The sequence below is a fragment of the Leptonychotes weddellii genome, chromosome X (genome assembly GCF_054177405.1).
Source record: "Leptonychotes weddellii isolate Sample4059 chromosome X, ASM5417740v2, whole genome shotgun sequence".
In the NCBI taxonomy this organism is placed as follows: Eukaryota; Metazoa; Chordata; class Mammalia; order Carnivora; family Phocidae; genus Leptonychotes; species Leptonychotes weddellii.
In genome coordinates this window covers 69,691,724-69,707,111 of record NC_138385.1, presented here as the reverse complement: position 1 = coordinate 69,707,111, position 15,388 = coordinate 69,691,724, and the positions used below count along the sequence as shown (strand labels likewise).

At 47.6% G+C, this 15,388-nt stretch overlaps 2 protein-coding genes across 3 annotated transcripts in view; both read left to right on the top strand.

Moving 5' to 3' along the window:
* The first annotated feature begins 695 nt into the window (after positions 1 to 695).
* Positions 696 to 5,503, top strand: EBP (EBP cholestenol delta-isomerase). Of its 2 annotated transcripts, none has more exons than XM_006738359.2 (5): positions 696 to 836; positions 1,753 to 2,071; positions 4,108 to 4,144; positions 4,276 to 4,406; positions 5,014 to 5,503. In XM_006738359.2, the coding sequence occupies exons 2-5, from the start codon at positions 1,771 to 1,773 to the stop codon at positions 5,235 to 5,237; spliced, it is 693 nt and encodes a 230-aa protein (XP_006738422.1). In that variant the 5' UTR covers positions 696 to 836; positions 1,753 to 1,770; the 3' UTR covers positions 5,238 to 5,503. The 2 variants fall into 2 exon arrangements, with proteins under 2 accessions (XP_006738422.1, XP_081665059.1); XM_081808933.1 differs by lacking the exon at positions 696 to 836 and adding an exon at positions 1,073 to 1,168.
* A 3,322-nt stretch (positions 5,504 to 8,825) lies between these two features.
* TBC1D25 (TBC1 domain family member 25) overlaps positions 8,826 to 15,388 on the top strand; it is a 10,276-nt gene continuing 3,713 nt past the window's right edge. Inside the window, exons 1-3 of the mRNA XM_006738362.3 lie at positions 8,826 to 9,058; positions 10,648 to 10,757; positions 11,689 to 11,843. Of these exons, the coding sequence (XP_006738425.1) occupies positions 8,939 to 9,058; positions 10,648 to 10,757; positions 11,689 to 11,843 (385 nt within the window). The 5' untranslated portion in view covers positions 8,826 to 8,938. The remainder of the gene's footprint in view (positions 9,059 to 10,647; positions 10,758 to 11,688; positions 11,844 to 15,388) is intronic.

The window sequence follows — 15,388 nt, the reverse complement described above, 5'->3', positions numbered from 1 at the left end:
TGGTTTTCTGATTGGTTATTCTGACTAGGACAGGGAGGGGGAAAACAAGACAGATTGTGGGTTCTAATTTGATAGGAAGGTCTGGGATAGGTCTGGGTTTTGACTGTGCGGTCTGGGGTGCCCGCTGCCTTAGAGTTACGGAGTTCGGGTTGGCCCTTTAGAGTTGGCACAGGGAGACTAAGGGTCTCCATGCCAATTGGCCAGCAAGGCTGAGGAGCCTGGGTTTTGACTAGTTCTTCTGACTTTAAGTCGGGAGAGGTGGAGATGCCCGCTGAGGAGTTGAGCGCCCAGGGAGAGGGCAGAGGCACAGTGTACAAGATGTGATCTGCCTGTCATATTAAGTTCCCTTGCCGGTTCGGGCATTAGTATTGAGAGTGCGAGAGACTCATTGACTGCTCTGCCTAAAAAACGAGGGCAAAGGTGAGCGAACACAGAGCAATGCTGACTCAACAGCAGATGGAGGATAAACACCCAATTTTCCGATACGACTGACTGACAATGGGATAGGGAAACTGAAGCCCGGACTCACTGCTGACGGGGTTCAGCCCCAAAACGCCCACCAACCTTGGCGGGTCCCAGCCTTCCCGCAACTCCTGACTGGGTCTCAACCAACAGCGAAAATGGCACCACGCATGGGGGCGGGGCCGGCGGCACAGGGAGAGCTCCTATTGGTTAGGAGCGGCACTGGCCGCCTTCCCAGCCCCTCCATTGGCCAGCTCCGTAAGGTGAGGAACCTGTGAGGGGATAAATCGGAACGAAGGAGTTTACGCAGGCAGCGCGCTAGCCTAGAGAGAGCCCGGAGCCTGCGAGCGAGGCCGCCAGGACCACGCTGCTGGGTGAGTGTCCTCCGCCCAGCCTGCCACTCCGTCCCCTAGCTCTCAGCTGCTAAACAGCCGGCCCTCGACGCCTGCGCTCGACCCTTCCTCTCCCCGCCCCCGCGCCGCCCCGTCCCACGCAGACACACACACTCCCACCGCCCACCCTACGCGCCTGCGCGAGACCCCCTGCTACCGCGCGGTTGTCCGGACGACAGAGGATCTGCCTTCTCATTGGGCAGCTGGCCCAGAGGCTTCTGGTTCTAATTGGTGGTCTCTGAATTTGACCCTCGTTTTCCTGTGTAGAACTGCGCCCAAGACCCCTGTCTTCCGCTTTCCTCTTTCTCTCGCAGGTCGGTGGCCTTATGCACGATTTCAGGAAGGGTCTGGCTTTCCACACACTGAACCTGAGGGTTGTAGTTCTGATTAGTTTTCTCTCTCCTGTCCTGCAGTTTCCAGGACTATGGGGGAGGGAATAGCTTTCTGTTGAAAGATGCTAGACCCTGACCCCTGCAGTGGAACCCAGCCTGGTCGCTGTGTCTCCCCCAGCCGACTGTGACCCCTGAGGGTGGGGACCACGCCAGGCCCATGTGTGTCCCCTATCCGGGCATGACCAGTGAGAGCTGGGACCTAGTCTGGTTCTTGTGTCTGCCCACCAGACTGTGACCAATGAAGGCTAGAACCTGGCCTGGTTCCTGTGTCTTCCACATCATAGGACTCTTGGAGGACTTAAACAGCCTTATAGTCATGATTTCAAAACAGCATATAATTAGATTACTTTTAATCCAGTCTATTAACTGGTCATTTGAGTCCATTTACATGTCTTGTGATAATAAATTATTTGGATTTGATTTTATGATCTCATTCTGTGCGTTCTATTTGCTCAGGTTTCTCTCTCTTTTTTTTTTTTCTCTCCTTTCTACTTATCCACACACAGCCATCAGCCTACAAAGACATGACCACCAACGCCAGCCCCTTGCACCCATACTGGCCTCGACACCTGAGGCTGGACAACTTTGTGCCTAATGACTGCCCCACTTGGCATCTCCTGGCCGGCCTCTTCTCTGTCTCTGGGGTCTTGGTTGTGACCACGTGGCTGTTGTCAGGTCGTGCTGCGGTCGTCCCCCTGGGGACTTGGCGGCGACTGTCCCTGTGCTGGTTTGCCATATGTGGGTTCATTCACATGGTGATTGAGGGCTGGTTCAGCCTCTACCACGAAGACCTTCTTGGAGACCAAGCTTTCTTGTCCCAACTCTGTGAGTCCTGGGTTCTTTGATGTGCTGTGGGAGGGAATTTTCTGGGCAGCGATTGGCTTAGATGTTTATTTCACCCACCAACTCTAACGTTAATTTATTTTAAAAACGTATTCAACTTTTTTTGTTGGATATATATTCATATGGGTCCAAAAAAACCAAACCATTTAAAGAGGTGTGCAGTGAAAATCTACCTTCTGTCTACCAAGTTTCTGTAGTTATTAACCAATGTTAATAATTGTGTATGGTTTTTTCCAGGATTTAGTTACACAAAATTACACGGATAAGCCTCAATTTACTATTTGTAAAAGAGGGATAACGGTAATACCCAAATATCTGTAAGTCACTTACAACAGTGTTGGCAGGGGAGCCTGCATGGCACAGTCCATTAAGCATCTGGCTCTTGGTTTCGGCTCAGGCCATGAGATCGAGCCCTGTGTCAGGCTCTGAGCTCAGCCTGGAGTCCACTTGAGATTCCCTCTCCCTCTGCCCCTCCTGCTCATGCACACACACTCTCTCTCTCTCAAATAAATAAATCTTAAAAAAAAAAAGACTTTAAAAACAGTGTTGGCAGATAGTAGATGCCTTAATTGTTTATCGTCATCATCATCATTGTTTTTTTTTTCCCCTTCTATGCAAGCAAATAGTAATATGGTATATACACCTCTGAACTTTGCTTTTTTTCAACGCGGTCACTCCTCATCAGTTCATAAAAAGCTTTCAAAGCATGGATGTTACAGAATTATTTGACTTGTCCAGTATTTTGGGGTATTTCCCTCCAACCTTTTTTTTTTCTTCAAGATTTTATTTATTTATTTGAGAGAGAACAAGCAGAGCGAGAGGGAGAAGCAGACTCCCCGCTGAGCAGGGAGCCCAACACGGGGCTCGATCCCAGGCCCCTGGGATCATGACCTGAGCCAAAGGCAGACACTCAACCGACTGAGCCACCCAGGCACCCCCAATCTTTTGCTATTATAAATAATATTCCTTTTTGGCCTCATGAATAAATTATTTTTCTGCTATTTTTTTTTTCAAAGATTTTATTTATTTGAGAGAGAGCACATGCGCACAAGCGCACGAGCAGGGGGGAAGGGCAGAGGGAGAGGGAGAAGCAGACTCTTCACTGAGCAGGGAGCCCGACGTGGGACTCCATCCCAGGACCCTGAGATCATGACCTGAGCCGAAGGCAGATGCTTACTATTCTTATATAAAACTTTGATCTAACACAAGTCTGTGTGGAGATCTGCTTTCATTTCTCTTGGGTAAATATGGAAGAGAAGAATGGTAGGTGTGTGTTTAACTTTATGAAAAACTGCCAAACGGTTTTTAAAAATGGCTGCACCATTTTATTTTCCCACCAGCAGTATATGGGAGTTCTAGTTCTTCCACATCCTCACCAACACTTGGTATGGTCAGGTGTTTCTTCAATTTTAGTCGTAGTGGATGCAAGTGATATCTCATTACGGTTTTAATTTGCTTTTTCTTAATAACTCATTAAAGTTTGAGCATGTTTCATATGTTGATTGACCATTTTGGAATCCTCTTTTATTTATTTTATTTAAAAAATTTTTTTTAATCCTCTTTTATGAAGAACCTATTCTTGTCTCCTGTCTGTTTTTATATTGAGTGGTCTTTTTCTTATTAATTCTCTGCTCATTTTTCATTCACTCATCTGTTCACCTTTGTGCTTGCTTGCTCGCTTGTGCATGTGCTCTCTCTCTCTCTCTCTCTCACACTCGCACACTCACTCACTCATTGGCTACTTCACTCACCCCATCACCTGCACTTGCCTTCTTTTATTCCACATTTACTGAATACCAGACATTCACAGCATTACTTATTGTTCTATGTCAGGTCCGCATACATTATCTTGTATACATATGTTCACTCTAGAATCCAGACAGCTACCCCACTTCTCAGATGAGGAAACTGAGGCATGGAGAGGTTATGAAGCCCACCTTACATGGGCCCTCGACTCTTGCACATCCAAGTTCCTTTTCTTGCCTTTATTCTTCATGTATGTCTCTTACCTTCTTCAGGGAAAGAGTATGCCAAAGGAGACAGCCGATACATCCTGTAAGTATTTGCCTCCATCAAGGGAGACCTCCATTGATTGGGGTGGGGGGTGAGTCGGGGAGTACTCATGGGGTGCCCTGTGGGTAGAGCACAGTGATGCCAGTGTTCCCCAACCCTTTCTCCCCCCACAGGAGTGACAACTTCACAATATGCATGGAGACCATCACAGCTTGCCTTTGGGGACCACTCAGCCTATGGGTGGTAATCGCTTTTCTCCGCCAGCAGCCCCTCCGCTTTGTCTTACAGCTCGTGGTCTCTGTGGGTGAGGAGAGGGCCCACACTGGGTGCTGGAGGGGTTGATGGGGGATCCACAGACACAGGGTATCTCTGCAGGGAGCATCGCTCAGTTGTGCCCATCCAGGGCTGAGTCAGGCTGAATGACATCCTCCTGAGGTTCTGGAACAGCCATGACCCTCTCGGTCTGTGTTCTCAAGTGGGAAAGGTTCATTTCCCTCTCCTCCTCCTTCATCACAGCGTCTCCTGTGAAGGTTACATGAGGTGGCGGGAAGCCCCTGGATCCTCCAGGGTTAGGATTCTGAGCTCCCTTCATCTGGCATTCAGTCCTCTTGTGTTCTTACATTGCTAGCTTTCTTTAGTTCTGGAATCATGCGCTGTCTTGAATTAAAGGATTTTGAGCTTCCTTAAATTCTGGAGATGGGAACTCTCCTGAGTTGAGAAATTCTCAGCTTCTGATTTCTGGAATTCTCACTTTTCTAATTCCTCAGATTTTCAGCTATATGATTTCAGAATTCTTAGCTCTCTAAATTTGGGAATCCTGAGCTCTGAGACCTTGAATGATGACTTAGAAAATGCCTTGGAATACCTTTTCCTCCTGACTGGGTTTCCCCTTCCCCTTCTGCCTCCCACAGGTCAAATCTATGGGGATGTGCTCTATTTTCTAACAGAGCACCGGGACGGATTCCAGCATGGGGAGCTGGGCCACCCACTCTACTTCTGGTTTTACTTTGTCTTCATGAATGGCCTGTGGCTGGTGCTGCCTGGAATCCTCGTGCTCGATTCTGTAAAGCAGCTCGCTCATGCCCAGAGCATGCTGGACACCAAAACCACAATATCCAAGAGCAAGCTGAACTAATAAGTAGTAGGCTGGGCTTGAACACTGGACGATGAGGAACCCTCCACCAGGAAGAAGAGTCCAGTCCCATAGGTTGGAGGGACAAAGCAAATTGATCTGTCAAACTCGGGTTAATGGGTAAGCACCAGAAGGGCCAGAGGCAGGGACAAAAAAGGAGCTGTGTGGAGCTACGGCCAGGAGCCACTGGGACAAAGGTACAGAAGAAACTAGAAGGGCCATAATGGTGGCAGTTTTTAAAATCAGGAAATAAAAGATCTTGACCCTAACACTGAGAGATCTTTAATTACTAACCCCAGAGATGCCCTATGACTGACCCCACAAACCCCTCCCTCACTCACTCATTTCACAGACCACTGTTCTCTCAGCCATAGACCCCCCCTGTTATCATCACTTAGACCTCCAATCTATAACCTCACGGGACCCCACAGAGTCCCGTGATGACTAATTAGATCCACGAGATGCCCATTATCTCACACCCTCGGTGTTCTCTCCAGAACACACTTTCTCATTTTTTGTAATATGGACAGGCTGAGAACTCGTGTCTCCTGATCAGGTGTCCCACAGACACCCCATCAATAACTCCATAGATCTTTCCTCACTCACCTCAGACTCCCCCATTACTCCAAAGACCCCACCATCACTTACCCCACAGACACCCATCAGTACCCTAAAGATCTCCATCACTCACCCCAGAGACCCCAGAAAACTCACACAAGACCCATCACTCACTTCACATACCCCATAACTTACCCCAACAGGCCTCTAGTCATATACCCTACAACCCCATGACTCACCCCATAGACCCCCCTCATCGTGTATAACACAGACCCTCTCAGTCTCCCCACAAATCCCCTATTATTTACCCTATAGGCTGTCATTACTTACCCTACAAACCCCTCTAAACTCACCTTGCAGAATTTGTCACCTCATACCCCTCAGGTCCCCAATTACCCCACAGATCTTCCATCACTCACCCCGCATCCTATCCTGCAGACCACCTACCTATTATGTATCCACAGATTCTCATCATTCACCCCACAGATACCTCTCACCCTATAGACCCACCCCTGTCGCTCCTCCTTAGTCTCTCTGTCATTAACCTCACAGACCTTGAGTCATAAAACAAATGGGTACTTGAGGAATTTTGAGGAGATGACAAAGAATGAAAAAAAACTGCAGATACCTGTAGACTGGCTCCTGGTGACCTGTACAGAGCAGGACTTCAATTCAAATCCTGGTTCTGCTCAAGCCTCCAGTATAGCTTTTGAGAAATGCCTCACTGTTAAAGCCAACGCCAGGCACAGCCACCTTCTGTCCATTGCACCTACTCTCTGTGCCACTTACTATCCCCTTGACCTTGAGCATGTTTCTCCCTGACCTTCAGTGCTCTCATATGTAAAATTCTAATTAGAGTACCTACCTCATTGGATTTTTATGCAGATTAAATGAATTAATATATGTAGACCACTTGGTATACACTTTGTATTTGTTGAATGGAAGAATAAATAAATGAAAGAGAAAGTTCTCCCCAGGACTATGATAAGGACCTCCTTTTTTGTTTCCTTGCTTCCAATAAGCAGTCTTTCCATCCAAGGCCCTTTCCACAACCAAGACAGGCATCTGACCACATTATACCCCCATTTAAAACCTGGGCTTCAGGGCCATCACTATTGAACTCCAGGCTAGTCTTTTGTTCATCCCACCCTATGTTAATTGTAATGAGAAGCAGACTCTCAAATTTCTAATTTCCTTCAGAAAATCCAGCAGAGCCATAAGAAGTGTTGTTTATTCAAGCACATGGGTCCGAAGAAATGTGCCAAAAACCCTTCTCTGGCTTTCAAAAAAAAAAAAATTCCCCATTATTTATACCTTCTAAAAAATTGACATCTATCTAATATTAATACCAAGGAAACAAATTATTTAAAAAGATACCAGAATAGGGGCACGTGGGTGGCTCAGTTGATTAAGTGTCTGCTGGGATCGTGATCCTGGGGTCCTGGGATCAAACCCCGTGTTGGGCTTCCTGTTCAGCAGGGAGTCTGCTTCTCCCTCTCCTGCCCCTCCACCCCAGCTCGTGCTCTATCAATCTCTCTCTCTCAAATAAATAAAATCTTTTTTAAAAAGATACCAGAATAGAATTGCAGACTTCTCTAAAAAGTTAAGAGTAGCATTCATACAACACTGCAACAATAACTCAAGTCCAGTCATCTTACAGGACTCCTTTGTTAGAAATTACACTTGTAAGGGCAGTCTGTATTTTGTCCAGACCAGATGCGTATGCAATGAAGTGAGAATGCCTTCATGTATTTTGTGATTTGAGGAATCTATAAGATGTTCAATCATTCAGCTGATATTCAGTAGACATACACTGTTTAAATTTTTTTTTTTTTTAAGATTTATTTATTTGACAGAGAGAGACACAGCGAGAGAGGGAACACAAGCAGGGCTAATGGGAGAGGGAGAAGCAGGCCTCCCGTGGAGCAGGGAGCCCGATGTGGGACTCAATCCTAGGACCCCGGGACCACGACCCGAGCCGAAGGCAGACGCCTAACGACTGAGCCACCCAGGCGCCCGACATAACACTGTTTAATAACAGGACTGACCTCAACGTGTTGCGAGGATTAAGTAAAATGAAGGCAAACTTAAAAACCTAGGACCTGGGGCACCTGGGTGGCTCAGTCGTTGGTCGTCTGCCTTCGGCTCCAGGGTCCTGGGTTCGAGCCCCACATCGGGCTCCCTGCTCAGCAGGAGGCCTGCTTCTCCCTCTCCCACTCCCCCTTCTTGTGTTCCCTCTCTCGCTGTGTCTCTCTCAAATAAATAAAATATTTAAAAAAAAGAAAAAAGCTAGGACCTCCAGAGAGCATAAAAATAGCTTTTTTTAGTAAGTTATTTATTGAAATATATCATGCAGGGGCGCCTGGGTGGTTCAGTCAGTTAAGCATCTGCCTTCAGTTCAGGTCATGATGCCGGGGTCCTGGGATCAAGCCCCACGGTAGGGCTCTCTGCTCAGTGGGGAGTCCGCTTCTCCCTCTTCCTCTGCCCCTTCCCCTGGCTTATGCACTCTCTCTCTCGCAAATAAATACAATCTTTAAAAAAAAAAGAAATATGCAGACAGAAACTGCAAAAGTCATAAATGTGCAGCTCTATGAATTTTCACAAAGTGGAAACTATTTTTAAGAGATTCTGGAAAAGGATTATTTTCCATTCAGCAGACTCATTTGAAGCAAGGGCCACAGGCTTTTGAAATAGATGACATCATCTGTTAAGCAGAGGCACGAGGCAACTCGGGGCGGGATGTGGGGCCTGACGTCATCGCACAGCAGCTTCTTTTCCCCGCCCACTTCTCTCGCCTGAGTAGGTCGTCATTGTAATACGTAGGTGAATCGGGAATTATGCTGCCCAGACAACCGAACCGCAGGCTCGGGGAGGTGGGACCTCAGTAGGCGCCTGCGTACTGGTGGAAGTGAGGCACAATGCACCGCTTTTGGGGGCGGGACACCTGGCTAGAGCATCTTAAGCGCGTGCGCAGAGGCCATCTCCACCCTGTGCTGGGTGGGAGGGGCAGTGGGGGGGCAGGGTCGCACAGCGCCCTCTGCGCCTGCGCCGGGGCGCAAGGTGGGGCCGCGGGCGCCCGCACTGTGGAGTGCTCACAGAGGTGGGGGGCAACGGTCAACCGTCGCCCTGAGGCGGGTGGCGGCGGGATGGCGTCGGCCTCTGGATCCTCGGATTTGGCCGGCTCTGGAGCGCCCCCACCTGGTGGGGGAGCTCAGGCGGCGGCGGCTGAGGAGGAGGAGCGAGAGGTGGTACGGGTCCGAGTCAAGGTGAGGCTGACAGTTGGTTGGCCTGCCCTCCTGGGGTGCCCAGGGGAGGGGAAGGCGGTGACTCTCCCAGGTTGGAGGGCGGGACCCGAGATTTGGGGTGTTAACCTGAGGGGCGAGGCTTGAGGGCAGAGTGATAGTGGTGGGGACGAGCGGGGGGGGGGGAGGCTGGACCTGGAAATGCTGGGCAGGGCCTGAGGACGTACGGACTGAAGATGGAAGGGTAGGGGGCCTAAGGAATGGATAGGTGGAGATTATTGGTAGAGAGGAGGGGCCATAGGGCTGGAGGAGGGGCCTTAAATAGTTAAGGAGTGAGGGGGGCTGTTGGTGTCTGAAAAGGAGGTGCTGAAGTCAATTAACATGTATATTGAGACTGCACTTGTGTGCAGATTTACAGTCTCACCCAGGATGAGCTGACCTGCTTGTCGGGGAGACAGCTAAATAAATGAGATGCTTTGGACACTGGTGAATGTTGTAAGGAGATAAGGAAAAAGCTTCTGAACTAGGGAGTTACTTTAGCCAAGGTTGTAGCGGGAAGTCCCTAGAGAGGTATTGAAGGAGCAGAGACCCAAATACAAAAGGAATCAGCCCTGTGCGTTTTGGAGGAAGAGTGGAAGCAGAGAGAACACCAAGGGCAAAGGCTGGGAGGTGGGGATGAGTTTGGCATGTTACCTTAGGTTCCCACATTGCTGGAGCGAGAGAGCAAGGGCAGGAGTGGGTAGGGGGTAAAACAATGAGGCAAAAGAGGGGCAGATTGTGAAGGGCCTTTGTCATGTATTCTAAGAAAGCTGTTGCCATAGCTCCAGCAAGTGGTCATGGTCGCTGAGACTAGAGTGGTGGCACTGATGTTGGTGAGAAGGTAGATTCTGGAAAGAGGTAAACAGATTACCTCAGGGTAATACAGGAAGCTCTAAGGTAGAGGTTTGGGAATTCAGAAAAGAGATGATGGCCGAGCTGTGGGTGAGCCAGTTGGAAGAAAGTGGGAAGGACTTTCCAAACAGGGGGATCAGCACAAGCAAAGTCCTGGAGCCAGGATGTGTTCAAAGTAACTTCCAGCAGTTTGGTGGTACCAGAGTGTAAAGTTCAAAAAAGCTGACTGAAGAGAGGCTGGCCAGCGTCCTATAGGCCCACCTTCCGGGGACGCTGGGGTTGCCTTTGAAGAGATTTAAGCAGGGTAGTATTGTAGATAGATGTGCTAAATTGATGCAGCATGGAGTATTGATTTAACGGGGGCCAGACTGGACATGGTGATCCTGACAACCATCGTTGGGGGAACAAAGAAGAAGGATTGGGTGCTTGGACCATTGCAATAGCCTCCTCCTCACTGGACTGCTGCTTTCTCCCTTGCCCCCATAGTCTGTTCTTCTAAGAGCAGCCAGAAAGATCCTGTTAAATGCTAAGTCAGATCACATCCCTCCTCTGCACAGAACCCTCCAAGTCTTACCCCTCACTCAGAGCAAAAACCATGACCCAGAACACCCACCTCCATGTGCCCCTGCCCACAACTTACCCGACCTTGCCTCCTATCCCTCACTCTGCTTCAGTGTGGTGATGTGGCACCTGATGGCCCACCCTGTGTCTTTTCTCCCCAGAAGTGTGAGAGCTTTTTGTCACCTGAGTTCCGCTCTTTTGCCGTCGACCCCCAGATCACCTCACTCGATGTATTACAGCACATCCTCATCCGAGCGTTTGATTTGAATGGGTGAGTTATGGGATGCTGGGGGACCGACCATGGGGCCACCTACCTCAACAGTGGTTGTTTGGCTTTTTTGTTTTTGTTTGTTTCATTATTACAAATAATCCCACAGTGAACTGCCACATTTGCATATCCTGGGATATTTGGGGAAATCTAGTCATAGGATAAATTCCTAGCAGTGGTATTGCTGGGTTAAAGGGTGTATGCTTTTTAAAATTTCAATGGATGTTTCCAAAATGCTCTCCAGACAGGTTTTTGCCAATTTACAATCTCCCAGCAGCATATAAAATGCCTGTTTCCCTCAGAAACACTGGTTACTAGAAAACATTGGAAAATTTGCTGACCTGATGGATGAAAAGTGGTGTCTCTTGGGGACAGGTGTGATGGTTATTTTGTTGTGGTTGTTATTTTGGAGGAATACATGCACATAGTAACAAAATCAAGGAGTACACAAGTGATGTCTACTTAGGACGTTTCCCTGGTTACAGTAGTTACACAACATACTTCATCACACAATTGCTCAAGTGTATCTGAAGAACAAATTCTTAGTTGTTATTTGACTTTTTTGCATAAACATTTTTTGTTGTGAAAAATAACAAACACACAGCTTGCTTTATTTTTTATGCAGTAGGAAGGCTGCTTTCTTCCCACTTCTATCCCTCAACTACCTGTCACCCTCCCTAGAAGGGATCAACATTTTAAGTTTTCAGTGTGCCCTCTAGATACAAGCAGGTGTGTATCCGTTTCTGTGTTTGTGTAACAAAGTAGAGGTAAACCATCTGACTTCAGGCAGCCCGAAATCCTTGGCACAGTACCCAACACATAGCAGAGAGTTGTTCAACATCATCTCTGCCTTCCCTGGCTTTTTGTGGAAACTGTCCCTGAGGCCTCCAGGGCCCTGGGGGCACTTGAGAGCTGCCACACCTCCTCTGTCCAGGAAGAAGAACTTTGGCATCAGCTACCTGGGCCGGGATCGGCTGGGGCAGGAAACTTACCTCTCACTCCTGTCTGACTGGGACCTCAGCACAGCCTTCACCACAGCCTCCAAACCTTACCTGCAGCTGCGGGTAGACATTCGGCCCACCGAGGACAGTGAGTACCTGGCTCCGGGCCCCACCCTTTCCCCATGGGATGACTCCCCCCATTACAATACACTCCCTCACAGTGGGCTTGAAAGGAAGAAGGTATCCTAGGTCCACATCCTGCCTTGGCCACTGGGCCTCGATTTCTTTACCTGTAAAGTAGAAATAATGGTATCTTAGGGCCATCGTGAGGATTAAACAGGGAAATTCATGTAAAATGCCTGGAACAATGCATGGCTGCATAGTGAATGCTCAAAAAATATTAGCTCTAGGGGCGCCTGGGTGGCTCAGTCAGTTGAGCATCCAACTCTTGGTTTCGGCTCAGGTCATGATCTCAGGATCATGAGATTGAGCCCTGTGTTGGGCTCTGCGCTGACTGCAGAGTCTGCTTGAGATTCTCTCTCTCTCTCCCCCCCCCCCGCCTCACCCCCCCAAAATATAAAATATTTAAAAAATATTAGTTCTAACAATAACTTATATTTATTATTATATAATCTAGTAATATAAGTTATAATTATATAATGCAGCATAACAATGGAAATGTAGTATTGTATGTTTCCATTATAATAACACCTAACTATATAATGCTGATTATAATAACGATGGTTGTATTCATTCATTCATTCATTCATCCTGCACTCATATTTGTTTGGACTCTTGCTCACTCATTCATTGTTCCCTTGATCTCTCAGCCACTTCCTCTCTTCTCATATTTGTTCCCTGACACTTATTTGTGTTGGTCCCTGGGAGCACACAGATAAATTAAGACATGGGCCCAAAAATTTGATTACAAACCATACATTAGATGATAATATTGTATCAGTGTTAAATGTCCTGGGTATGGTAATGGTATCATGGTTATTGAAGGAAGATGTCCTTGTTCTTGGGAAAAACACAGTTAAGTATTAAGGGGTAAAGTGTCATGATGTCTGCAAATAATTCAGCAAAAAAATAATATGTATTGGGGCACTTGGGTGGCTAACTCAGTTAAGCAGCCAGCTCTTGATTTCAGCTCAGGTCATGATCTCAGGGTCCTGGGATCCAGCCTCACATCGGGCTCCACGATCTGTGGGGAGTCTGCTCAAGCATTCTCTCTCCCTCTGCCCCTCCACCCATTTGCTCTCTCTCTGAAATAAGTAAATAGATCTTTAAAAAAAAAAACAATATGTATCTACACAGAGCAAGATGAAGCAAGTGTGGCAAAAAATGTGAATAGTTAGGGGAGCTAGATGAAGGATGTATGGGTATTCAGTGAATTCATCTTTTTAACTTTATTGTAGATTTGAAATTTATTTCTTTATTTGACAGAGAGAGAGAGAGCACGAGCAGGGGGAGTGGCAGGCAGAGGGAAAGGGAGAAACAGGCTCCCCGCTGAGCAGAGAGCCCGAAGTGGGGCTCAATCCCAGGACCCCAAGATCACAACCTGAGCTGAAGGCAGATGCTCAACCAACTGAGCCACCTAGGCTCCTCCAAATTTTTTTTCTAAAGATTTTACTTATTTATTTGACAGAGAGAGAGAGAGCACAAGTAGGCAGAGAGGCAGGCAGAGGGAGAGGGAGAAGCAGACTCTCCATCGAGCAGGGAGCCCGACATGGGGCTCGATCCCAGGACCCCGGGATCATGACCCGAGCCGAAGGCAGCCGCTTAACCGACTGAGCCACCCAGGTGCCCCTCCTCCAAATTTTTATTGGGGTGCCTGGGTGGCTCAGTTGGTTAAGCATCTGCCTTCAGCTCAGGTCATGATCCCAGGATCCTGGGATCGAGCCCTGCCTTGGGCTCTGTGCTCAGCGAGGAGTCTGCTTCTCCCTCTCCCTCTCCCTCTGCCCCTTCCCCTGCTCATGCTCTCTCTCCCTCTCATTCTCTCTCAGACAAACAAATAAAATTTTGGGGCACCTGGGTGGCTCAGTCAGTTGAGCGTCCAACTCTTGGTTTTGGCTCGGGTGATAGTCTCATGGGTCATGGGATCAAGCCCCACGTCAGACTCCATGCTCAGCGGGGAGTCTGCTGGAAGATTCTCTCCCTCTGCCCCTCCCTCCACTCTGTCTCTGTCTCTCTCTCTCTAAAATGAATAAATAAATCTTTTTAAAAAATAATAAAATAGAGGGCACATTCTGCATGGAGCACTGGGTGTTAAGCACAAACAATGAATCATGGAACACTACATCAAAAACTACTGATGTAATGTATGGTGATTAACATAACAATAAAAATTTTAAAAATAATAAAATAAAATAAAAAGTTGTGGAGTGGAAGACATGGTTCCCAGCCTCAGGGAATTCATATGCTCATTTGGGATGACTGAGGTCTTTTATGGACGTCTTAGTAACATATAAATAGCTAACATGTGTTGAACACTTAGGACCATTCTACACATGTAATATTTATTCATTGGATTGTCAAAACAACCTTACAGGGTAGGCATGATGGTCATCCCTATGTTATAGTTGAGGAAACCGAGGCTCAGAGAGGGGAACAGGACTTGTGCATGTCACACAGACAGTAAGTGCAAGAGCAGGATTTGAACCCAGATGGTGGCTCCAGATTCCTTGCTTTTAACCATTTGATTCTATGAAATTGTGGGCTTGTTAAGATTGGCAGCCTTGAGAAAAAGAGCAAGAGGGGGAGAGAGGGAGAGAAAAACTGGAGTCAGGGAAAAAGATAGTGACAGAGATGGGCAAAAGACAGAAACAGGTTTGTTTACCAAATGCAGGAATGTGGTAAATGAGACAACAGTAGGAAAAGAATGGACTCATCAATAACTGGAAAGTTGATTCTCTAAAAAAAATAGCATTTAAATGTCTTTTTGCCAAATTGAGAAGGGTCCGTCTCTCTGCTTTATTTGCATTCCTCTCAGTTCTTTTTATTTAATTTTTTAAAAAGATTTTATTTATTTATTTGACGGAGAGAAAGAGAGAGCACAAGCAGGGGGAGCAGGAGAGGGAGAGGGAGAAGCAGGCTGCCCGCTGAGCAGAGAGCCTGATGCGGGACTCGATCCCAGTCCCCAGGATTGTGACCTGAGCCAAAGGCAGACGCTTAACCGACTGAGCCACCCATGCGTCCCTGCGTTCCCCTCAGTTCTTATGCAGTTGGGGTTTTCTTCATGTTTATTAGCTGCGCAGATCTGATTTCTTTACTGAAACAGTGCTACTGTGTCTATTTTGCAGGTGAGGAAACCAAGGCTTGGGGAATTAGTTAAGTGACTGAGCTAAGCACACAGGGCTACTCTGGCAGAAGTTCCTGTCTCTGGCTACCTGTCTTTGCCATTTGTCTGAATTGCTGGTCTTCTTACAGTTGATCTCTTTGTTAAAGCCAGACCAGTTCATGTTGTTTCAATCACATAGCTTTATGATAGGTTTTAATGTTTTCCTTTTTTTTTTTTAAAGATTTTATTTTTATTTATTTAACTGACAGAGAGAGAGAGAGAGACAGCGAGAGAGGGAACACAAGCAGGGGAGTGGGAGAGGGAGAAGCAAGCTCCCCGCTGAGCAGGGAGCCCGATGCGGGGCTCGATCCCACGACCCTGGGATCATGACCTGAGCCAAAGGCAGTCGCTTA

Bases quoted from the DNA above. Each gene is read 5' to 3' on its own strand.
- EBP (XM_006738359.2), top strand. From the start codon at position 1,771: ATGACCACCAACGCCAGCCCCTTGCACCCATACTGGCCTCGACACCTG. The intron at 2,072-4,107 runs GTGAGTCCTGGG...TACCTTCTTCAG, and splicing joins AGCTTTCTTGTCCCAACTCT to GGAAAGAGTATGCCAAAGGA. The intron at 4,145-4,275 runs GTAAGTATTTGC...CTCCCCCCACAG, and splicing joins GGAGACAGCCGATACATCCT to GAGTGACAACTTCACAATAT.